Genomic DNA, 24537 nt, shown 5'->3' with positions numbered 1-24537 from the left:
TTTTTGGACATTTGCAATGCCAAGATGCAAAATCCACCCCCCTGCAATTTCCTGGCCCTTGTCCTGCCTTTTGGAACTCAACAAAATAAATCTAATCCCTTTAGGGATCTAGGACAATTATGTCCTAAATCTCTTCTTCTTTATAAAACATTAGAAAACACCCCTTTTGGGGCATCTAGGTGGCACAGTGAATAGAGCACCGGCCCTGGAGTCAGGAGGACCTGAGTTCAAATTTGACCTCAGACACTTGACACACATACTAGCTGTAAGGGCAAGTCACTTAACCCAAATTGCCCTCCAAAAAGCAAAAAAACAAAAAAGGAAAAGGAAACGCCCCTTTTATAACAACGAGGTAGTCCTTATAGACTACCATGTTGCATCCACACCCAGGCAGGTGTTGGTCCATTCCCCATGTGCAGCAGGGATATACTGGGCATATTCACTGACTGCAAGCCCACCAATGGCACAGACTGCTCTCATCTGCAGCAATACCTACCGCAGTGGCCGCCTCCAATTCCTTCTGCTTCTTTTCAAAGACATCATCATCCGCTTTATCTTTTTCAAACTCTTTCTGGCAGCGGTTCAGGAGTAGCTTTCGGAAGTTCACTGTGTTCCCAGGCTTGTCAGCCATGGGCACTTTTAGCTGTATTCAGACAGGGAAGCATACAAAGCAACAGGGTTACTTTGAGAGCCACCAAGACACCTTTTTCTGTTGTCACAGAGGTCAGGAACCCTTCCCAGGGCCTGACTGAGTGCAAGCTAAGGATCTTGCCAAAAGCATCATGGTAGTCACAGCTATAGGCATTTCTAAATTTAGTTGGAAGAATTTCATTGCATTTTATCCAGGAAACAATGGACATTCCTTTCTCATCAGCGATTCCCTGTTGCTTTGTTTTTTGATGCCAATGCTCCTAAATTTAAACCAACCAGAGCATTTTAATTTTGCACCTTGATGACCAACCAAACAAGTCCCTAGTTACAAATGACAGAAGAATAGGTAAGAAAAGTCTTCCCAGACACAGAAAAATTCATCTAGGTGTGAACCTTGTTTGGAGACCAAAGGGCAAGAGGTCACTGGAGCTTACTGAGACACACCTAGTCACTTGTGGGATATTTCTGGGAATGCCAGGCTGCATCCACTCTGAATAACATTTTATGTCTGATCTTCTTTTCCAGTCTAAAAAACCCTGCCTTGTGTGTGTGTGTGTGTGTGTGTGTGTGTGTTGGGGGGGGGAAGGAAGAGGTACTTTTAAAGTAGCATGGTCTTATTAATAAGTGAGGACATAATAAAGGGCCCACATCAGAGGGTCACTTAGGCTAGAGACACTCACAAGATTTATAGGCCCAACCCCAAGGTATAAAACTAGAGGAAGCCATGGAGCACAAAGTCTTCAGCCCCAACTCTAAAGTACAACTGCTGAATAACTGTTTTCTACAACTATAAGAAAGCGACCAAATATAGAGGAGTTTTTATAATTGTTTAAATGATAAAAAAAAAGGCCATTGAAACAGCTATTGAACAAAACTATTACTCCCACTGAATGATGACAAAATCCCATGACTCTAACACAACATGGCCAAGTGCACAGGCCGAGAATGTCATTATACTTCTAATATACTACTCTACACAGACATTCTATACATGACTGTTGACATGTGGTGATAATGCCTGGGATGGACCACCCAGTTTAGAGGGCTCCTTGGCACCTTTCAGTCATGGAGAATGCTGGGAGCTGTCCACAGTCTCACAGCAGTGAGAGTGGCACAGCCTGGCCTTGAACCCAGCTCTAGCTCATCCTCACTCTGCCATACTGTTTGTGTGCTGTTAGTGGAAAAAAGGTGAAGACTCTGACACGCTGCCTTCAACCATCCAGAGGAATTTAATAACACCAGTTAGCAGAACAACTGCACATCCTGAACACTCAGATAAAAGCCAGAAGGACCCCTGCTCTCTGAGGGCAGACACTTAATAAATAAATATTTATTGACTAAGACTAAGTTTGCATGAGTAGTTTGTCCTAGAATTGATAAAACAGCTTGGTGGTGCAGTGCTGAACTAGAAATCAGAAGTTCAAAAGTTCAAATACTACCCTCAAATCTCTTACTAGTTTTGTGATCAAAAGTCATAAGGCACTTAAGCTCTCTCAGTCTCAGTTTCCTCATCTATAAAATGAAGATAACAGCACCTCCTCCCCCATAGCTGTTGTGAGGGTTAAATGATGGGGGAAGTGTGCTACATAAATGATAACATGTTGTTATTGTTGCTGATTTCCCATGATTAATGGAATCCAGTAGGGTTACCCACAAATACATGTTATGGATTCTGTGTGTGAGATGCCCAAGTCGACTGACTTTAGTCTAACCACTCTGCTCCTGAAACTTCAACGCACAAGATTTGTGGTCACCTCGTGGGTGACCTAACCCTAAAGACCCCAAGCCAGTCTAGGCACCAGCTTTTTTGGGGGAAATCTGATGTGAGTGTGAGCCTGCTGAAGGCAAGGGCAAGTCATGAGGGGCCCAACCTTCTCCCTCTTGCAAAGGAAGAAGGAGGATGATGTGTCGACCTGCAGGGAGGCCAAGGAGCAGAGCCAGCCAAGCACTGCACAAGCATTGCTTTGAAGCTCTTTGTGGAGCCCAAAAACGTAAGACCAACTGAAGCCATTGTACCTGATTTCTGAACCAAGCTAGCTGGCAGCATGCACACATCAAAGCTAACCCGAACTAGCAAGACAGTTTATAGGAAAACCAAAAAGTGGGGCCTAGGGCATGGTCTATCAGCACTAAAATCAAACCAAACTTGCTGCTTGGGATAAACACTCAAGACCATGAAGGGCCATGGGAATGCTCAGCCCTGGCTGTGTGACTGGAGGCCAGTCATGCCCTCTTCAGGGTATCAGTCTTTCTACGAAGTGGGGGCTGGGTAGGACAGGACTAGATTATCTCTAAGGTTATTTTTTAGTACATTATGAGTATAACTGAGATGGACCAAAGATCTGCTGCAAGGACAAAGTGATGTGCACCTTCTAATCAAGTGAGCAAGTATTTATTAAGTACCTACTATGTGCCAGGTGCTAGGAATAAAAATAAAAAGAAGGAAAGCAGAGTTTGTATTTCAAAGACACCATATAGTACACAGAAGGAAGAGTATTAGAAAACACACCAGAAATGCTACTAGGTCCTTGAACTGGCTCAAACAATTTACTACTTGTATGACTTTGGCCAAGTCAACTAATTTCTCTGAGACTCAGTTTCCTCTTCTATAAAACAAAATCTTCCATCAAAGGGTGGCTGTGAGGCTCCAAAAAGACAACTGATGTGAAAGTACTCTTTCACAAGAAAGGAGAACACGAGGACACTGAGGAGCATTCTTTCAGCAAACGTGCTATACCTAAGAACAGAATGATAAAAAGCAGGAAAATCTGCTGAGGAACAGGCCAATCTCACATGTCTAGATATGACAGAAGGGGCCATTTGTGGCCACATGGCCTTGTCAGCCACACCACTGATAACCAGGAAGGGCACAGGTATGTCAATACAGATGTCTCTAAATACACTGCCACAGTTTGGCCACAAAATCTATTTTAAAGGATACCATCTATACCCACTGTGGCCAGATGAGCAGGTGGAGAAAACAAGTCAGGGAGAAGGCATCTTTCAAGAACTAAGATGAAGGAAACAGCTTTCTTCTTCAGAGTTAAGATTCTTACACTAAAAATAAATGCATGAGCTCTTAGCTTAGATGTGATTAGGAAAAAAAAAATCTTTTAAGAGACCCATGGGATTGGTTAGACAAGGAGCCAAATAGCAAAAGTGATTTAATGGACTCCAGGAATGAAAGGTGGGCTGCAACTCACTCCCTGATAGGAGAAGATCTGCCTGAGACAACCAGCAGTTTTAGTTGGTATGTAGTTCAATATTCACAAAACCAACTGTGCACGCTGGTTTGTTTAGCGGGGGGAAACTTGATAGGAGAACTATTTTTCTTGGAGAAAGAGAGTAGTTGCTATTAGGGAATAATAACAATTAAAAAGCTGTTTGATGAGTTTTCCTTCTAAAGAGCCAGCCAGCATTCTTGTAACCGCTCAAGGAAGGCTGTACCTCTCTGTGCATCAAGTCTCTCAATGCCCACACTGCTCAGTTATCGGCATCAAGTTGCCTGTTCAGGTAGCAGCAGACACCAGCACAGCTACTGTTATTAGTCAGTGTACTTGGCGTGGACAACTTACTCCCAAAAGGATGAAGTTCACCAGCAGGTAGGTGGGATAAAAGCTTGAGTAGAGTCTTAGTCATTGTTATAAACTGTCCAACTCTGAGAGTCAATGGTAGGTTATTAGTAAATGACCATTTCTGGAAGGAGAATAGTCAGAGGCCGGAAAAAGGCTTAAAGGCCCCTTCCAATCCTAAAACTCTACAGTGATCCTAAAGCCAGAAACAGGCTGATGTCAGTCTCTGTCACGGCCTGACGTCACTTCACGAAGGCAGCTGTGAAAGCACCACGCTACCCAACAGCCATACTGTTGGAGACAAGCAGGTGTGGCACAGAGTGCATGCCCTGGACACAGATCCCAGAGGGAGGGGACAAGAGCAGGAAGCACAATCCTTCTGTTCCTTCAAATCCAGGTCACTTGTCTATAAAGGACGGCCCATAGTCTCGGCCATGACTACTTCATATGTGGGGATAAACACTCTGGAAAAATTAGAGCACTGAAAATCTGGGAGTTATTCTTAGAGAAGCAGGTCTCAAGAACTCTTGAGATCAATAAGTTTCAATGCTAATTGGGAGAGGAATCTATCCAAGGCATCAGAGGAAATCAAACTTCTAAGTCCTCGGGAACACATGAACCCCAAGCAGAGGTCACACATAATGAAGACAAAAAAAAAAACCTACACTAGCTCTGAAGTCAGGAGAGATCTTGGGGCTATCACCAATACCCCTCAATGCCCTAACTCAAGAGGGGCCATTTATCCTGCACCAGGTGGATTCAAGGGGGATGCCCATGCTGTTACCAACAGCTTCACGGATTAGGAAATGTTGGATTACACCCAGCCTTTCTGGACCTTCCAATGACAGCTTCCACCCTCCCTTAAGGCTGAGCATGACAACAATGATGCTCCTTCCTCTCGGGATAGGTCTGTCATTTTCCTCCATGCCCGACTTCCAGTTTCTCCAAGAGATTCTCCTAAGGTGTGGCATGAGTTCCTTCCTCACCTTGACAGTTTTCTTCTGGACATTCTAAGGCTCATCACACCCACAGCCAAAGTGGAATGGGCCTACAGTCTGATAAGAGTCCCAGTGAGAGAGTATGCCATGACAAGATTCACCAAAAGGGGGGTCAAAATCACAAAAGGGAACCTCACTTCCTTCTTTGTAATGTGTCTTACCACCTTCCCCATCACTCCTTCCTGTTGCCAAGAACATATTTATGTTGGTAGTGTTTCTTGTCTGTAAGTGGCAAAAGGCTATTATTTTGATGAAATGAATGCTGAGTTTTCTGTGTCTCTGATTCTTTATTCTTCCTCTTCCGCAATAGTCAGGACCTTTCTCTCAGCCTGTTTGGATGTCTGTTAAGTACTGACTTATAAGGCGAGGCAACTAATGCTTGACAGCTCCCTGCCTCTCATGGGATTTCCCACATCTAATGCAATTACTCTTGGTACAGGAATAAAAAGGTGGGTGAATGCTGGGGACCAAGGTACAAAAACTTATGACCTGATGTGAAGCTTAGGAAGAACTGATTCCTGCCACCCTGTGAGAGCTTAAAAAAATTACCAGGGACTAAAAGAGTGCTGTTGTTCAAGACCCTTGTGAGCTCTCTGCAGAAGCTACTATGGAGTACAGGATGCAACGATGTCACGGTGGGCATGGTGGGATTTCTGTTTAAAAGATGTGCGGAATCATATGTGTCCAAGCACCCCACAACACAGGATTTACTTATGTTTTGGATACAGTAGAAATCTCTGAGGAGCTCTCCTTTCAATCCAGGTTTTGGGGTCCTCAGGAATACTTGGCTCCCTGCAGGAGGACTGGATATAAATGGTGGACCATTCCAGAGCCCTTGGACTCTCTGATTGTCTTACAAGGAATACCTTACCGAATAGGCAGAAATAGTGGGGTGCCCAGGAAGGCTCCTGTCTTTGTCTTCGCTGTCCTTCCTAACTGAAGAGGACCAAAATGACACCGTGATGTTGGGATCGGCATACATGGAGGTCGGACTGTAGCCGATCAGAGCGACACAAGCTTGGCGAGCTCTACCACAGGTGGGCCACACGTGGTGAGTGTGAGCACTCGGGAGCACGTGTCTCTAACTCCAGCATCTCCCAAAGCAGCTCTGCTTTGCTCAGAGAGCACAGTGGCTTCTCTGACGCTGGCAGGCCACACTGGACAGTCCTGTGCCAGCGTCTCCCCTGTCTCACAACTGATTCCAAAGTTGTCTCACTTCTTCTGACCTCTATGCCAGCATTTGCCTTGAATGAGTTCTCCATAAAATAAACTTTTAGGCAAATGTATGTTTGGCATTTCAACAATGTGGCCAGGTCATCAGAGCTGCACTCTCTGTGGTAGAGTCTGAATGCTCAGTAGTTCAACTCAAGAAAAGACCTCAGTGTCCAGTACCTTATTTGGCCAGGTGATCGATCTTGAGAATCTTCCTAAGAGAATTCAAATGGAGGTGATTCCATTTCCTGGCATGGTGGTGGTAGATTGTTCAGGTTTCACAGGCACACAACAATGAGGTCAGCACCACGGCTCTGGAGACCTTCAGTCTGGCAGTCATCTAATACCCCTTCTCTCCTACGCTTCCTTTCAGAGTCTCCCAAACACTGTGCTAGTCATGGCAATGTGTGTGTCAAACGCATCATCTATGTGTGTGCACATCCCTGGAAAGCATACTGCTCAAGATAAGTGAATTTATTTACAGTATTCAAAATTTCTCCATATGCTGTAACCAATGGTTCCACAAATGGATGGTGTGGTACTGGCTGGTGGAGAACCCGTTTTGTTGGTGCCGTCAGGCCAAAATTAGCTCAAGCAGTTCTGTTGCATCTCAGCCTCAGAGGCTGCATTGAGTGTACAGTCATCCGTAAACAGAAAATCATGTACCAACTCTCCCTTCACTTTAGTCTTGGCTTGTAGTCTTTTCAAGTTAAATGATTTACCATCAGCAGTAGCTGACCTCGATGCCATGTTTGTCCTGGTTGAAAGTGTCTGACGACATTGCTGAAAACATCATGCTGAAAAGCATGGGAGCAAGCAGACAGCCTAACTTCACTCCACTGGTAACTGGGAAAGCATGAGAGCATTGTTCATTATCCAGAACCCATGCAAGCTTGCCATTGAGGAACTGGTGTAAGATACTGATGAACTTTTCCAGGCAATCAAATTTTACCATAATTTTCCACAAGCCCTCACAAATGACAACATCAAAGGCCAGTCTCAGATTAACAAACAGTGTGTACAGATCTCTGTTCTGCTCCTTTCATTTCTCCTGGAGTTGTTGGGCAGTAACACCATATCGATTGTTCCTCAGCCCTTTCTGAAGCCACACTGTCTCTCAGGGTAGATGACCATTTTCCAGGTACTCTTTATTTTTGATGGAGTTAAGCACGTCTTCTTAGAGACGAACAAACTGTCCTGTTGGTAAAGCCTGCAGAGTTCTAATTTCATTTCGAGGTTTCCGAATTCCTTCTATCATTTTTATCAAACTAATCCAGCTGTTTCCTGGCCCAGTCTCTAAAAGCTGCACACTCCTGTTCTGCTCCTGCGTCTTCCTGCTTGGTGTCTTTGGCTCCCCTTTCAGCTGAACCAGCATGTCAGGGTGTTTGCATGACGTAGCCCAAGTAGTTTCTTTGTGGCAAAACAGGCATTTCAAATAATGTTACCCAAAGAGGTCACCCTGCATTAACTCGGGCTGCCTTACATCTACAATGACTAAAACTAACTTCTCTGTCCCTGAAAGAACTCTTGGCTTAAGAGCTCATGGCTTAGTAGCTGTGATTACTGCTCTGGACATCATGACTAAAGGTTCTTCATTAAGCTCTCTGTGAAAATAGAAACAAGACTTAGTCCTCAATGCTGGGGAGAAAGAGCAACCCTGGAGATTTTTCTGTTACACACAAGGGCCTTTTTTTTCCTGTCCTCAGCTTCACTTCTGTGCCTTTGTTCTGTGGACACTCCTCTAATTCCTGCTCTCCCCATCCAGCTCAATCAAGCAAGCTTCTTCCCTTGGTCTCTAGGATAATGGGTAATCCTGGTTTTCTTCTTATCAATCTGAAATCTTTTGGCTCTCTCTTGCTAATTATTTCTCCTCCTCCCAATTAAATGCAGAGAATATGAAAAGTTATCAATTTGCCATTCTGTGTATCTCTCTCCCAAAGATCTCATCCATTTTCAAAACTTCAACTCTCTTATGATCACTATGCTTATGATCTTTAATGCCTTCAACTAGCCTTACCTCTAAGGAGTACTAGTCAACTGCTGAGAGAAGAATTCTGTATGTTAGTGTACGTGAAGTGTGTCTGAATACTTCACCAGTACCTCAAACTCAATATGTCTAAACCATGATCTCCCACGTCATTAAAATAGATGTTCCCCTAATTTCTCAATTTCTGTCAATGGTAAAATCAGTTTCACAATTCACCTAGACAGAAACCGGAAGACTCATCTTCAATGCCTCTATTTCTTCCCCAATTATCCACTGTCACTTCTTATGATTTAGATTATTTAGGGATGACCCTTTTAATTACCTTGGACAGAGGTCAGGCCCTTATTATCTTATGCCTGAATTACTGTAATAGCGGCCTAACTGGTCTTCCTGTTCTCCTCAATTCAATTATTTTTTCATACCACTACCAGACAACTAAAACAATGATTTCTTTCTGTTACTATTCTGTTAAAAAAATCATCAAAGCTTCCTTGCTACCTATTTTATCTATTCTACTGGACTGAAATTTTTTTGGGGGGGGTCTGCATTCCAGTTCCAGCGCTAAAGATAACTCAGTGATTGATGGGAAAGTCACAATCTCTATGTTAAGTAGTCTCTTCCTTTGTAAATGAGCGAGCTGGACCCGAGAATCTATCTCATCTCTTTTATCTTATTTATAATGCTGTGGTTTCTAAGTAGTTCTACAGGCAGGCTTTTCCACCCTTTTCTACTACTCTATTGACTCCCTCTATTACTACTTTTCTCGCCTACCTATATGAGCCCATCTTTGCAGTCTGCCTCTATGATAGCTTTCCTTACATAGCCCACATTGATCCCTTACTCATTCCTTGAAGCGACCAGTCTCTGGTACTCAACACATACTCTCTTTGTGTGTTCACCACGTTACCGAATGGTGAAAAACACAAGAGATCACGATAATTAAGTTATAAAACAAAGGACAAGAAGGAACTAGTTACTGATACTCAAGAAGCTTGGTAACCAGGAGCAAAGAGAAGACAAAAGAGACAGGACATGACAGTTTTACGAATGTGGACCAGAAAAGACCACTAGGAACCAGAGCCACTTTGGTTCCCCTTTGGTGCTCTACCCTAGATCTGCCAGCATGGAAATCTAGCTACAGAGACTGAGAGGTAACTATAAATGGTGTTGAAAGAGACAAAAGAGCAAGGCATAGGGGAGGAAAGCAGGCCCTGAAGGACTGTGCAGATCTGTGATGAGACCCATTAAGATCTAAGCCAGGGACTCTTCATCTGGGGACTGGGGACTTTTAAAAAACTTTTTGATAATTGCATTTCAACAGAATTGGTTTCCTTTGTAATTGTATGGATTTTATTTTATGCATTTAACACCATGACCCTGAGAAGAGGTCCAGAAGCTTCACCAGCCTGATTGTCAACAAGGCTCAGAACCTCAGATTTAAACAATCTTGCACATTCTTTCAATCACAGAACAGTCACCCTTGAACATCCTAAGAGACTGAGATCAGAAGAACCACATTAATAAGTAAGTTTGGGTTCTTTTGTTACAGTAGTATGTGAGTGTGCATCCACAGCCCCACAACTGAAACTTCAGCTCATCCCAGGGGAATGGGATGGGCTCTGATATCACTCATGTAGCATTATTTGTCTCTATTTTCTGGATCTTTTATCTTCTAATACCATACAATACGGAGGAACTAATATTTTTTTCTAAGTGTGTTACTAAATAAAAAGAAGCATATAACTACAAGTGCATACATAATGTATTCAAAATAAAGGCTCTGTTTTATACAGGGAAGCACAAAAACTCTACTAAAATGCTAAAAATATACTCTCTTCTTCACATAGCCCCGTGAACACTTCTGGGAGGAACGCACAATGGGGGGAGAATCTACCTCGTAGGGATTTCTGGTTTTGCTCCGTCCTCTCTTCTTACCGTTACTAGACACCGACACATGTTTGCATAAGCCACAGAGAAGCTGGGTTCATCAATAGCCTTCTCAAAGACCAGGTCGATAACTCCTTTCAGCCGTTCCTCCGTGTCAACAGTGAGCTCTGCCACCTGCTTCATCAGCTGGTTGAACATCTGTGGTGTCAATTTATTTAAGATGCTCCGAACCTTTCGGAAAAGTTCCTATGAAGATTATAAAAAAAGAACATCCACAAAGACTCATGAAGCTAATATATACTTTATGAAAAACTAGTAAGGAATAAATTGCTTTAAAGATACACATCGTAGCACAATGAATATTGACTTAAAAATGCAATATACCAGCCTAGCAGAGGGTTGATAGAAGAGAAAGTGCATTATTTCTGTAAAGCTCCAGGGGATAAAGCTAGGTTTTAGGGACGAAGACATCTGCCTGAGTCAGAGTAAGAACTTTCTGATGATCAGAGCTACTCCATAAATAGGACCATTTTCTGATGCGGGAAGGGCTCAGGCAGGGACCAGACGCTGCAGAGCAGCTTCATGCCTGGGACAGAAGGGAGACTCTGTGACGTCTGCAAGGTCCCTTCTAACTCAGAGATGAGACTTGCACTCCTTCTTCTTGCCTACCAACCAAGTCCACGGCCCTCCTTCTTCTTGCCTGCCAACCAAGTCCAGGGCCGCTACTCTTTGTAAACACTAGTAATTATATTCACATTAGTTCTTGGAACAAACAGCACAGCAAGATGTCCCAATCTTGCTTGGGAAGAGGCAATACTTTTCACCCCAAGTCTACAATCACTGAGCTTCACAAAGGAACTTCAAGGTGAAAAAAACAAGAAAGAAAAAAAAAAGCCTTGGCTCAAATTCCTTCCTTCAATAAGGATGTGAGGATGTCTGGGAGCCTGGATGAGGACACAAAGGACATCAAGGTCACAACACAGGCCAAGCCCATCAGAGCTTTAGGATGTAGTTGGAGAAATCAGCCTTGTCCTTGGAATGATTAATCAAACAGGACAGGAAGTGCAAAATTTAGGAGATTAGTTGAGGTCAGAATCCTGGGTCAGAGAAATCTTGGTGGAAAAAAATGACATGAGCTAAATCTTGAGATCTGTATAATGGAACAGAGTGGGAAAGGAGGACATTCTAGGTGGAAGAACAAGGGAGGAAAGTCTTGGAGTGGGAACAAAACAGAACGCGCAGGCTCAGTGAGGAGACACGTGTGGAAGAAGAGAAGGGTTCACATTTGGGAAACGTGGGTGAGGAGGTTAGAGATGGAAGCTGGGCTTCATCCCAGAGGCCCTAAAGAGGCTCTGAAGTTTCTGAGGAGACACAAGCCCTTTGATGAAGTCAGTATTTTAGGGAGGATTACTCTGACGCCTTTGGTATACGCTGTATTAGATGGGGAAATATATTTTACATGACTTCTTATGCATAATGGGCATTGCATTTATTGCTTTCTCAGTAAGTGGGAAAGGAATAGAGGGAGGGAGAGAATGGGAAACCAAAAATACAAATATATTTTTGAAAATAGGCTATCAGAGCAGGGAGAGACTGAGGTCAGGAAAACAAAACAGGAGGCCATGGTAGTTGTCGAGGTAAGAGGTGAGGATTGTTTAGAACATCTGTTCATCAGCAGAAATTTGAAAAGACTTTCTATGAGGGAGGACAGCATGCAACTGACATTCAAAGGAAGGAGGTTCCACATAGGTAAAATCATGAAACCTTGAAATAAAGATAAAAAGAGTTAGAGAAAACAAACCTTAGAAAAATGATGAACTTATCTAATATGTATGGTCTACTTTGGCTGACCAGTGAACAAGCATTTATTAAGTACCACTATGGGGCAGGCACTCTTGCAGAGTGCTAGGGAATGCAAAGGTAGATTTAAAACCACGGTGTCTGGCCTCAGAGTTCCGTCTAATGAAGAAAACAGCATGCAAAAAAGATGTACCTAAAAGGTTTAAGCAGGTGGTCTTCTCATGAGGCAGGCACCAGAACTAGGGGGTCTGGGAGAGGCCAGAATCTGACCCAAAACTTGTGGAGGGAGAACATTCCAGTAGTGGGGAGCAGTCACTAGGCAGATGGCATGGCATGTGTAAGGAACAGCAAGGAAGCCAGTGCTGAACAGCAGAGTACACACATCGAGCCTTCATAACAAGCCTCAAAGGGATGAAGCCAAATAAAAGATTTTATATCTGACCCTGGAGCTATCAGGGAGTCACTGGAAATTATTAAGTAAGAAAGTGACATGGACAGATCTGCACTTTAGAAAAATCACTGGGAGTTTAGTTAAGGACAGAAGGGGGAGCAAACAGACCTATGGCAGGGACACCAGCCAGAAGGCTGTTGCAAAGAGCGTAGGCATGAGGTAAGGAGGGGATGCGGGCATGCAGGAGTAGGCATGAGAAGACAGGAGGGGATACAGATGTTATGAAGACAGAAACAAGAAGATTTGGCATCAGACTAAGTATGTGGAGGGAGGGCAGAAGAGGAACTGCAGATGACACTAAGGTTGTAAGTCTGGAAAGCCCGGAAGAGGAAGGGTTTTGAGGGAAAGATAATGAGTTCTCTTTTGGACGTGCTGAATTTGAGATGCCTATAGGACAGCCAGGTGGAGATCTCCATAGAAGCAGTTGGTATGATGAGAAACTAGTGCTCAGGAGAAATGTAGGATCATATATTAGATGATCACTGAAGCCATGGGAGCTGATCAGACCACCAAAGAAGACAAGAGGCCCAAAGACAGAGGCTCTGAATGAAGATCAACCAAGAATACAGAGCTGTGATCAGACAGGCAGGAAGAGGTCAGCACTACAGCAATCTGGGCAGAGAGAGTAGCTGGGAGAAGACTGACATTGTCAAAGGCTGTGCAGAGAGGTCAAGAGGGATGAGGTCTGAGCAAAGGTCACTGGATGTAGAAATCAAATCATTTTAGAACAGCTCAATTTCTTCAGTCTATTTAATTAACAATGAAAGATAATACTACAAAGGAATCAAAGTCTCTGAGAGGTCTCACCTGGGTCTTTATGTTCTCAGGGTCCTCAGCCAGGCTGTCTCGCTTCTGGCTGGGCTTCCAGGCATTCTCAGCCTTTTTGAGGTGGACGTCTTCTTTCACAGAAACAGTGATGATCTTCCTGGGCTCTCTTCTCTGGCCCGGCTGAGATCTTCTTGGGCCAACGTTCAACAACTACGACAAGAATATTCCTGATTATATATATCTACACAGAGGACTTAAGAATCACTGCATTTGTTCTGCTGCTCAAGACACAGCAGCTGGAGACTGTAAACCATTCTAGATACAAGCAAGGTTTGGGGTTATGTCATATCAGGGACAGGGACCTTTTTCTTTCAAAAGATGGAAATGTTTGCCCTGGGTACCACCCCAAGAGCAGATGGAGTTTTTGATAATTGAACCTCTCCTCTCTCCAGTATGAAAAAATATTTAGTGCTGTGTTTCCTGACGACATAAAGTTTTTTTAAATGCTGATTATAAGATATATATATATATACATAAGATATTATATCCCTCTCCCATGTATATATTCTAAGAATTAGAAGGGAAAAGTCTAGCCCTTCCCTAAAGCATAAAATTACTCTAGAAGCATCCCTGACAAGTAGGTACCTGTCCTTTGCGCGACTTTTACAACTTAATAAGTATACAGGTAACAGTAACAGCATAAAATCTGCTCCAAGGAAATAGGTTTATTATTAACACAGTTAGAATTTAATGAGATTATAAATAAATCCCTTACAATTCATTTCTGGAAAGGGGCACATTAAGATTTTGGTTTTTCTTTTGGAAAATCCCAATTCTTAAACTAGACATATGAAGAGAAAGAGGCGGCACAGATAATGCCTGCTTGTTTGTATTATCTAAATTGCATTTAAGAACAGAACTTGGTCGATAATTAAGTTCCCATCTAGGCTCCTCTAGTAGATGCCTATTTCCACGTGGAGTACAGCCTATGATGAATGCCAATACCATATCCCTACAGATTCTTCAATATGCTCTCTCCACTCCCCCACATTCCTGTACTGTTCATACCCTGCTGCAACCAATCCATGTCACCACGTCACTCTAGTCATCAAAATTAAGAGATGCAACGACAGGGGACAATGGGCTGTCCTCTAAAATATTCACCACAGTAAATCCTTTCATAGCTTACTGATCATTCCTGCAATAGAAATGTTTGGGTTGACTGGCTGGCCACCTGACTGATCAGTACGCCTGAGCTCCATAATGTGCTGACAGACACCTCTTTTTTTGACATTTAGGTCTGAGAACTGTCAGGAGATATCACAACTGAGCTCCCCAGAGCCACCCCTTATCAGCAGAGTCCCATCTGGCTTGGGGCCACCACACTGCACTTCAGCACTCCTATGGTGCATCAAAGAGAAAAGTCATGTTCTCCATGAGGGCAAATTCAGAGAGAAACCCCAGAGGCTGATGTTTATTCATGAAATTTAAAAAGCTCTGAAAGCTTTTACACAGACTGAAGTCCTTTCAGATCCTTCCTTTTACATTCTGCCATTCGAGCTAATTAGAAATGGCTGTGCCGACAAGAAATTGGCAGCATTAATGTAAACTGCTCCAGCTCTCATTAGTACCAATGGAATCAAGATCAAGTAAATGCAGGCATTTCAGAAAGCCAGCACTGTGTCATCTGTGACCAGGTAGAATCAGACAATGTTACAACGGGAAGGCAACTTGGAGGTCACAGACAGTCAGGACTTGAGGGGCTCTCTAGTTCAACTCAAAACCAAAAGGAATCTCACTAAAACAGACTTGACCAGTGCTCCTCCAACCTCTGAGTAAAGACCTCCAAAGGAGGGAGGCCCGGTAGCTCTGGAGGCAGCTCATTCCACTTTGGTCAGTGATTTTTCACTGGCCCCAAGCCTAAAGTGGCACCTCTGCCGCTTTCACTCACTTCCACCTTGTACCCTCTAGGAACAGACAGAATCCATCCTCTACAAGACAGATCTTCAAAGCCCGAAAGACAGTCTAGCACTTCCCCCTGACTTCTGCAGGCCAAAACATGCTCGATTCTTTCACCTGATCCTTATGTGATGATACAAATTCAAGGTCCTTCATCATCCTGGCTGCCTTCTTCTGAATACTCCCACTAATTAATGTCCTCCTTAAAAAGTGTGGTACTTCACAACAGGAAAAAATACTTTGGATGAAGCTAGGCCAGAGGACCATGAGACTCTCATTTTCCCCTCTCATTTTAGTTTGGGCTACTTAGCTTCTAGTCCACTAAAATCTCTGGATTTTTTTTTTTTTTCAGAACTGCTGTCTAATCATGCCTCTTGTATCTTTGTTCTTTTTTTTTTTTTTTTACAGAGAATGAAACATGAGTCAAGAGAGGGAAATCTAATTGGCCAAAGGGAAATAGTGAACCACAATGCAAACAGAAGTAAGTTCTAGCTTGTGGACCTGTGTTCTTAATGAAACACCACACGAGTTCTCATTTTTGCAGTATACATAGGATTAGGAATGCCTTGGGCATGGCTAAGAAAAAACACACATGCTTTTTTTTTTTTGGTGGGGGGGGTATTGGAGGACATACATTTAAAAACAGAGAAAAGGCCAAATTAAAACCCAGGTATCAGGTAATACCAGGGAAGCTAGGTGGCATAGATAGATAGAGTGCCAGGCCTGGAATAAAAAACACTCCTCTTCCTGAGTTCAAATCTGGCCTCAGATACTCACTACTTGTGTGACCCTGAGCAAGTCACTTAACCCTATTTGACCTAGTTTCTTCCTCTGTAAAATGAGCTAGAGAAGGAAAAGGCAAATCATTCCAGTAATCTTTGCCAAGAAAACCCAAAATGGGGTCACAAAAATTCGGACACGATTGAAACAAGTTAATACCAAGACAGCTAGATGGCATAGTGGATAAAACATCAGCCATGGAATCAGGAGGACCTGAGTTCATATTCGGCCTCAAACACTAGCTGACTCGGGACAGGTCACTTAACCCTGTTTGCCTCATTTTCCTCATCTGCAAAATGAACTAGAGAAGGAAACAGCAAACCACTCAGCGAAGAAAACCCCAAATGGGGTCACAAAGTCAGATAGGACTGAACATTATCATCAAGTAATAATGAAAGGGAAATTAAGCAGGATACCCCTGCTAATGAAAAGGTAGAAGTGAGAAGAGAACAGCATTCTACAAGAAGGATATCTCAGAATACACTCTACTGCAAGAGGAATGTGTACCTGACAGCAGCTAATATGATGGAGACACACAGATAGTAATTCTCAATAAGATGCAAGAATCAAAATACTGTCTGCACCTGAATCATTCATGTTACAGCCTGCTAACCACTCCTCGGGGGCTCAGTGTCTTCTGCAGTAACCAGGCACATCTCAGACTTAAATTTATATCCTATGACACTGACTTTTGTCACAATGTTTTCATCACTTAGTTTGCCAAGAGCAATAGCAGAATGTATTTAAAATTAAGAGTAAAATGAACAAAAACATATCCTTTGTTAATAATTTTAGGAAGCAGATTCTTTCTTGCCTTCAAAGATATTAAATTCCCATTTCTTTGAATACCCACATATAAAACCTAGGATCTGCATTTATTTGGAAGGTAACATAGCAGCGACATCCAATCTTTGTACCAAAAACCATTCATTTATATGGACAGATCTTTTCAATTCAGGCAGCTTAAAGACATGATCACGGCTATCAGAAGATCTCATTCTAAAGCAGATGTTAAAGGGAAAGGACAAAGCAACAAGATTAACCAATGGTCTACAGCTGAGTAGTTGACATTACAAAGCCTTATTTCCTTGTTCTGAGGCCAAGCTGAACAGTTAGTTACATCTCTGAAGGATGACATTGTTCACAAGTGTAAATTGTTTATTAAATGTAATGTGATTTATCGATGTCTATTAATTTCCTCAAGGATTTGTGGCCTGTAATTCCAAATAAACTTAATTAGCTAATTATACCAATTGTCTACTCTATCCCATCAGTTTTTCATACATACATACATACATAAGTTGATCTGATAAGAAGTTAATTATATATGTATATATGTCTCTGTGTATGTACACATACATACGTACACTATACCTACATATATGTGTACACACACACCCACATACACTTCTTCTGAAAAAATGGAGAGACTTCATTATCAACAAAAATCTAATGGAAACTCATTTAATTGCTATGTAATGGTTTCAAATGATTTGTTGCCTTGAGTCATCTGAGCTGTGTCCACCACATGACCCCCCGTGGGAGTTTTCTTGGCAAAGATACTGGAGTAGTTGGACATTTTCTTTTCCAGCTCATTACAGATGAAGAAACCGTGGCAAACAGGGTTAAGTGACCTTCCCTGAGTCACAGAGCTGTCTGAGGCTGAACTTGAATCCACATCCTCCTGACTTTAGGGCAGGCACTCTCCCCAATAGCGCCACCTAGTAGTCCTTCAAATGATCACCACTAATTTTCCATGCCTTTTAATTTATATTGTGCCTTATAAAAATTATTAGCTGTAAAGCCTCAGATAATTCTATCACTAACTTGTCCCTATCAACATAATTCCTGGTAAACATTTTCCTAGGGACTCAGGACTAGAAGTTGATGTATCTTATTTTATGAACAGCTATGGGACATAAACAGAAATGTAGTTATAGATAGAGAGGGACCTTAGGGGATCATCTGACCCAACTTTCATTTTACAAATGAGTAGATTAAGGCCTCAGGAGAGAAGAGAGTTAGTTCAAGAACTGACAAAAACCACAAGCTGAGCCCGTTCCTCCTTCATTGTTTTATCCCGTATCAAACAGGCTCAGCTTCACCTGCCCTTGCAGAGCTTACAATTATGTCTGGGAAGTGTAGGCATCTGGTAAAAGTCACAGATTCCTTGGGGGTAGATTTCATGAGGAGGATCTGATCACTTACAAGCTAATAGCTAATACCTGCGCCCCACTTTCTTCTTCTAAGGAAATGGAGAGTTGTTGATTTTTACCCACTGTCCATTTTAAAAGCTGATGTATATTTGTCCCATCACCCTTAGGAAATGGATCATTCAAGGAGGCATCGTTAAGCTCCATATCAGCAGAGATGTCTTACAACCACCACCACCTGGCATAGGGCATGGCTATGGTGAGTGTTCAGAGTAAATGGCAGTTGAACTGATGAACTTTACCTGTATTCTATCACCAGAAGTTGAGGATTTTTCTTTTTTCAATTTTGGAACCCCTTCACTTCAGTGCTAAGATCATGATTTAGAGCTGGGGGGGTGGGGTGGGGAGTGACTTCAGTGTCCTCTGGTCCAACTCTCACATTCTGTCTTGTGTTATAATTATCTGTGTCCGTGTCCTAAGTCTCCTATTGAACTTCATGTAATTAAGTGTACAAGGCTGTGCCTTACTCATCAGTCTATTCCCTAGGGTTAAGCAAAGGGAAATTTCACAAAGAAAGTCCTTAATAAAGATCTGAAATGAAGCCTCTGTGTTTGGAGTACTTTAGGGGCACCATAAAAAGATGGCAGAGAGATGAGAAGACCACTGGATAGTTTTGGCTATCTTTTCAACTAATATAAAATGTTGCTGTAATGGCATCTCTTTCTTGGGGGGAAGGCAGGACAATTGGGATTAAGTGACTTGCCCAAGGTCACATGGCTAGTTAAGTGTTAAGTATCTGAGGCCAGATTTGAACTCAGGTCCTCCTGACTCCAGGGCTGGTGCTCTATTCACTGTGCCACCTAGCCACCCCCTAATGGCATCTCTTTCATTCTCCATTCTTTGCCGTCTTTCCCTAGTAAAGATACTAAACTGCCCACATGATTTTTATAAAGAAACTGCAGAAATCCCGTAGCCTACAGAAAATAGCCACATACGGTACTTTACTTTGCATCAATGGGGCTGTTACTTAGAAGTTTTATGAAACTGCACATGACGGACGGACTGATTTGCTGATCAATTTAAAATGCTTTTCTTAATCACAGAAGATATTATAGGAGTCATAAATACTCTATATTACTCTGAGAACTCTAAATATAATCTATATTTAAAATGTTAAGACAATTTATCTGGTAAACTTTCTTTTTGAGGTAATAGGGGATAAGTGACTTGCCCAGGGTCACACAGCTAGTAGCTATCAAATGTCTCAGGCTAGATTTGAATTCAGATCTTCCTGAGTCCAGGGCAGGTGTTCTATCCACAGCACCACCTAGCTGCCCCATATCTGATAATTCTTGAAAATTAAAGTAATTTGTGGAATGAATGCAGGGATCCGAACTATAAACTGAGTCATATTATTATTTGGTTTTTGTTTCTATGATCTGCTGAGATTAAAAAAAAATTATTTTATCATTGGATCACAGAGTTAGAAGACAAGTCAAGGACAGTGCTTGTCCAAAAAAGGAATACCCTTTCCTCTATAACATTAACAGAATAAAAAAAAAAATCACACAACAGCAGGCATATTTCTAAAGTAATATAACAAAAGAAAGGGACAGGAAAAAACCCAGTAGGTTAGCATTTTTAAAACATAATATTCTCATCTTTCTCTCTATTCTAATTTCACATGGGACACACATGAGGATCTTATGTAAATATTCTTCCAAAGTTTTGCTCAAGTATGTTACAAAATCAATTTATCACTAAAAACCTAAAGTTTAAAAAGACCCAACAATGGGCGGAAATATGAAAAAGGAATTGTGATGTAAGGGCAAGTATTAGTTAAAGAATGAAATAAGATCAGCCTAGCTGAAATCAGGTCACCACTACTCCCCACAAATGCTCCAATTTGATCCAAAAACTACTTTTCGGAGTATTATAGAGCTACTTAGAGAAAAGGAGTAAAGAATTCCAACTGTCCTGTTTTGCAGAACTTAATTCTTGGTAATGGCTCTATTCCCATCACTTTTTCTTGACTATATCCAGCATCAGATACAGAGTGAACCACTTGATACATACACATACACAACTCTATGTAGTAATCTAGAACGGCGTGTAAACATACATTCTGATAACTTTTAACTCATAACAAACATTGTACAAAGTGACTTAGTCTACTGTACAAGTGAGTAAGAACCCATTCTTGACTAGAATGACTGGCAAGCACCACATAGCAAGCTGGTAAAGAAAAGTGAACGTTCATGATGAAGGAAAGGAATCAATACTTCATGTGAGAGGCATATGAACAAAGCTGAGCAATATGATAAGCACAGATGCTGTTAACCATAAGAATAGTCTGAATGGAATGGTAAGAAAAAAAAAAACAATTTTAAACCACCAAAAAGAAAGGGGAAAAATGCTGCTGAAATATGAGGTTGAATGGTTCTAGAAAGCTGCTTTCTCAGACTTTGTGAAGAGCTCATTTAGGAAACAGAAAAATCAAAATGTGGTTTTGGAAAAAGTTTAACAGCTGCCAGATCTCAAGTCTGTGTGAGACGAGGAGACAGCTAGACAGACACAGTGTCTCTATAACAATAACCTCGTTAGGTCAAAAGGCCCCCAAAGACAGGGCCCCTTTCTATACACTGGCCACGATGATGGGGCTGAGCGATATTTTAGCTGCCACAAATGTTGATAAACTTTAAATATCTATAGATAAATTTACTTTTCCAATAATGCAGTCTTAATGCAAAGCAGATTTCAAAAATGTTCATGAAAAAAGATGTGGTGGGGAAATAAAAACACATCACCTTGTATAAAAATATTTAAAAGAGCATTCAGATAAATTACTCTTAACAGGGTGATCTGCAAATGTACACAAGACCCCAAATTCCTTGAGAACATGAGCATTAAGTGCTGACTGTGCCAGTGACTCCTGGGTCCAGGAGGCTTCCCGGCCACTGCCAGCTGAGCCCAGCACGCCGACCAAGTGCAGAGCAGGCGCCGGCTGCCGAATCCCGCCTGCGCGGCGCGGTGCCCCCGCTGACGAGCCTGCTGGGTCGGTCACGGCCATCTGCACTTTACCACTACTGCACCGTTTTGCATATGTCACATTCACACTCAGTCCCTGCCCTACACTCGACCAGAAGAGCAATACGTGGGGAAGTCGATGCCAGCCTCCCCAGCGCCCAGTAAAAAAAGGATCCAGCGCACCCCCAGAGGCAGGCTCTTCAGCGGGGGGTGAGACATCGGCAGGGGGGCGCACGCGGGGGCTTTGCCCTGCTCCAGGATCGGTAAGCCGTGCCTGCTCTGCACTTTGCAAATCTGCAGTAAGAAAAGACAAAGCAGAGAGATGCCCATTAGGTGGATACTGTTACTTTTCCTCCACTTCTCAGGACCCCAACAGAGTTTACTAAAATGAGTAAGGAGCACAAGCATTCCTAAGACATTTGCAGGTCATTGTGAAAGAAGTATGGGGAAAAAAGATCCAGACCAAATCAATGCAGACCAGCTTCTATCAGTTTAAAACCACTCAAAAGTATCTTTTATTTGCTTCAATATTAGCATGGAAAGGAGAGTCTCCACCTCTTCTACTTAGTCTTCTCAGGGAGAGGAGTATAAGCAGCTCTCTTGCTGTTAGGCAAGACTTCGTGGAGTCTGTGGTCAGTGTCTAACTAATTGGGTTGGAGGGAACAGGCACTTACAGGGACACCTCTTCCACCAGACGTCTGCCTCCCAAAGTCTGCAAAGGCTGGAGTAAAGTCTGGTCCTCGAGGCAAAATCCGAGGGTCCAGAGTTCGCATGGGCAATTTGGGTTGATTGATCTGTATGAAGAAACAAAGGAGGATTTAAAAAATCGTGGAGGTGTTCAAGATTTAGAAAGGCAAAGGTCTCAGAGTCCTGACCACCTGCTAGATGGAGCCAAGAGCTAGCCAAATGAGGCTCTGGTCCTTGGATCACTAATGGTCTTCCAGGGTTCCTGGAGCTGAGCCTGGAATAGTCAGTGTACACTCTAGGGGTTCCATGATAAGGGGGAATTGACCAGAAGAGTGGCCAACCTAACTGTTCTGGATGGCAGAACCAAAACTGAGCCTTCACCTGACCCAGGATTTGTTCAAGTGAGCAAACAGCTATTTCAGAAATTATACTATTTTTCATTCTGACCACAGTTTAATGATTGTCAAGAATTTGCTTTTGCGACAAAGATCAAGTTCAAAGAGCATGTATTTAGAATACTTGGATGGTTAGGACTAAGTCTGTGCTGTCACGAACAAAGTCACAGATTTAAGATTCAGGACTCTCCAGTTAGGAGGTAGTACCGCAGAATACACAAGTAAGCTAGCTGGACTTAAGAGAGCAAACCCAGTTATTTCTGTTTCAGTTGGTCATGCTCCCAAAAAAGAAAGCCAATCAGTCATAGGTGAGAAAAGATAACATAGGAAAATTGAATAGGAATACAGATTTTAAGAGGATGACTTGGTAAGTCAAATCAACAAGAACTTTATCAAGTGTTTATTATCAAATCAATCAACCAATAAACATTTAATAAGGGCTCACTATGTGTCATGCACTGTGCTAAGAGCTGGAGACAAAAAAAAAAGAGGCAAAAGACAGGCCTTGTGCTTGAGGAACTTAAAATCTAATAGAAGGAGGCAACAAACAAAACTACACAAACAGACTATATAAAAGATAAAGAGGACATCACTACCAGAGGGAAGGCACCAGAATGAAGAGGGGCTGGAGGAGGCTTCCTGTAAAAGACGGGATTTTATTCAGCACCTCAAGAAGACCAGGGACATCAGTAGTTAAGAGTGGAGCAGAGAGGACATCCAGGTACAGGAGAAGGCCCAGAGCCCAGGGATGTGTCTTGTTCATGGAACAGCCTGGAGACCAGTGTCACTGAAGGGAAATGGACATGATGGGGAGTATGAAAAGGTAGAAGAGGCCTAAGTTGTGAAGGCCTTGAATGCCAAACAGAGCATTCTGTATTTGATCCTAAAGGCAATAGAGGACCACTGAAGTTTGACTAAGTAGGGGTGACGTGGTTGGACCCAAGCTTTAGGACAAGCACTTTGGTGGCAGAATGGAGGATGGACTATAGTGGGGGGAAGGTCACAGCGCAGTGACAGCAGAGACAAAGGAATGTATTCGAGAGATGGTGCAAAGATGAACTCAACAGGCCTTGGCAACAGCTGGATGTGGGGGGGTCTGGGAGGGTGAGAAAGAGGGAGGGGTCCAGGACGAGGCGCAGGAGAATGTGAAAGTGGAAAGGGCGCAAGGTGAGCAAAGTGCAGCACAAAGACAAGCGAGAGCTCTCCTACAGCCTCCACACAGGTGCAGGAGAGCAGACTGCATCTATACAGACACAGACACTACTGCCATTAACATCCACTCTATGTTGATGCTGTCTAGGCTTAGATCTTTGTGGTCTCCCCTGAGAGAATGTAAACTCCTATCCCCCAGCACCCAGCCCAGGCTGGCATTTAATAAATACTTGTTGATTAAGAAATCAGAAGACCGGTTCATGTAAAAATATACTACGCGCGGTATGGTCAAAGACAAATTCTAGAAATCCCTCGGGTACTAGATTTCATTATAAGAGACTGGTGAACCTGACGGTTTAATTTGGGGTAAGCACTTCCTCTTATAATCTGAAATATTTCCATTTGAAGTCTGGTTCATCTCTGATTCATGTGCAATGGCCTGAGCACTTTGGCAGATCACATTTCAAAGAGACAAATCTGACCTTTTACCCCTGTTAGCTAATGGGCAAATGAGGTGCCATCTGTGCTGTTTGGCCACATGCACACCTACTACCGATCACTTCACAGGCTGATTACTTGCTAACTATCATCAGGGAGGAAGAACAATGATAAGATAGCATGAGAGAGCTCCTTTTGAGATACCTGCCACTTCCCTTCTCTCACAACCCTGTTCTGGGTTTTCAGACTGTCCAAATTCCTGTATTAGTGAGACTTTGAGAAACACTGAATCAGGAGGGCAGGTATGGTGTCCTTAAAATACACTAAATCGTCACCATTTCAAGTATGACTCAATATAAAGTTTATAAACCACTTTCACATAATCCTCAAGGGGAGGAGATGAGAGAATGATCATGCCCCTTTCACAAATGAGGAGACTTGAGGCTTAGCAAAATAAAATGGTGTGCCTTAAAGTTCCCCAGGAATGTGTAACTCTAAGCTACAAGACATTCCAGAGCCAGCCCCTTCAATCCAGGCTAGAGAGCTTTCTATCTGCTGTACCAAAGCGTGCCAGAAAAAGCAATTAAAAACTCAAATGCTCTTCATCAGGGGGACAGATT

General features: G+C 42.6%; 2 protein-coding genes across 7 annotated transcripts in view; both read right to left on the bottom strand.

Moving 5' to 3' along the window:
* HP1BP3 (heterochromatin protein 1 binding protein 3) overlaps positions 1-24537 on the bottom strand; it is a 483172-nt gene that overhangs the window by 84504 nt on the left and 374131 nt on the right. The gene's annotated exons all lie outside the window — the stretch shown is intronic.
* Positions 1-24537, bottom strand: part of EIF4G3 (eukaryotic translation initiation factor 4 gamma 3) — a 411795-nt gene that overhangs the window by 42858 nt on the left and 344400 nt on the right. For 5 of the 6 annotated variants that reach the window (XM_069079469.1, XM_069079465.1, XM_069079464.1 and 2 more), the window contains 5 exons: positions 21920-22039; positions 21429-21539; positions 13366-13536; positions 10356-10553; positions 497-643 (listed from right to left, as the gene is read on the bottom strand). In XM_069079469.1, the coding sequence (XP_068935570.1) occupies positions 497-643; positions 10356-10553; positions 13366-13536; positions 21429-21539; positions 21920-22039 (747 nt within the window). The remainder of the gene's footprint in view (positions 1-496; positions 644-10355; positions 10554-13365; positions 13537-21428; positions 21540-21919; positions 22040-24537) is intronic. The other variant, XM_069079468.1, reaches the window with a different exon arrangement.

The sequence above is a fragment of the Petaurus breviceps genome, unplaced genomic scaffold (genome assembly GCF_028583685.1).
Source record: "Petaurus breviceps papuanus isolate PSGF00001 unplaced genomic scaffold, PetGlider_PUasm1.0 91041, whole genome shotgun sequence".
In the NCBI taxonomy this organism is placed as follows: Eukaryota; Metazoa; Chordata; class Mammalia; order Diprotodontia; family Petauridae; genus Petaurus; species Petaurus breviceps.
This window is presented reverse-complemented; position numbering and strand designations above follow the sequence as displayed.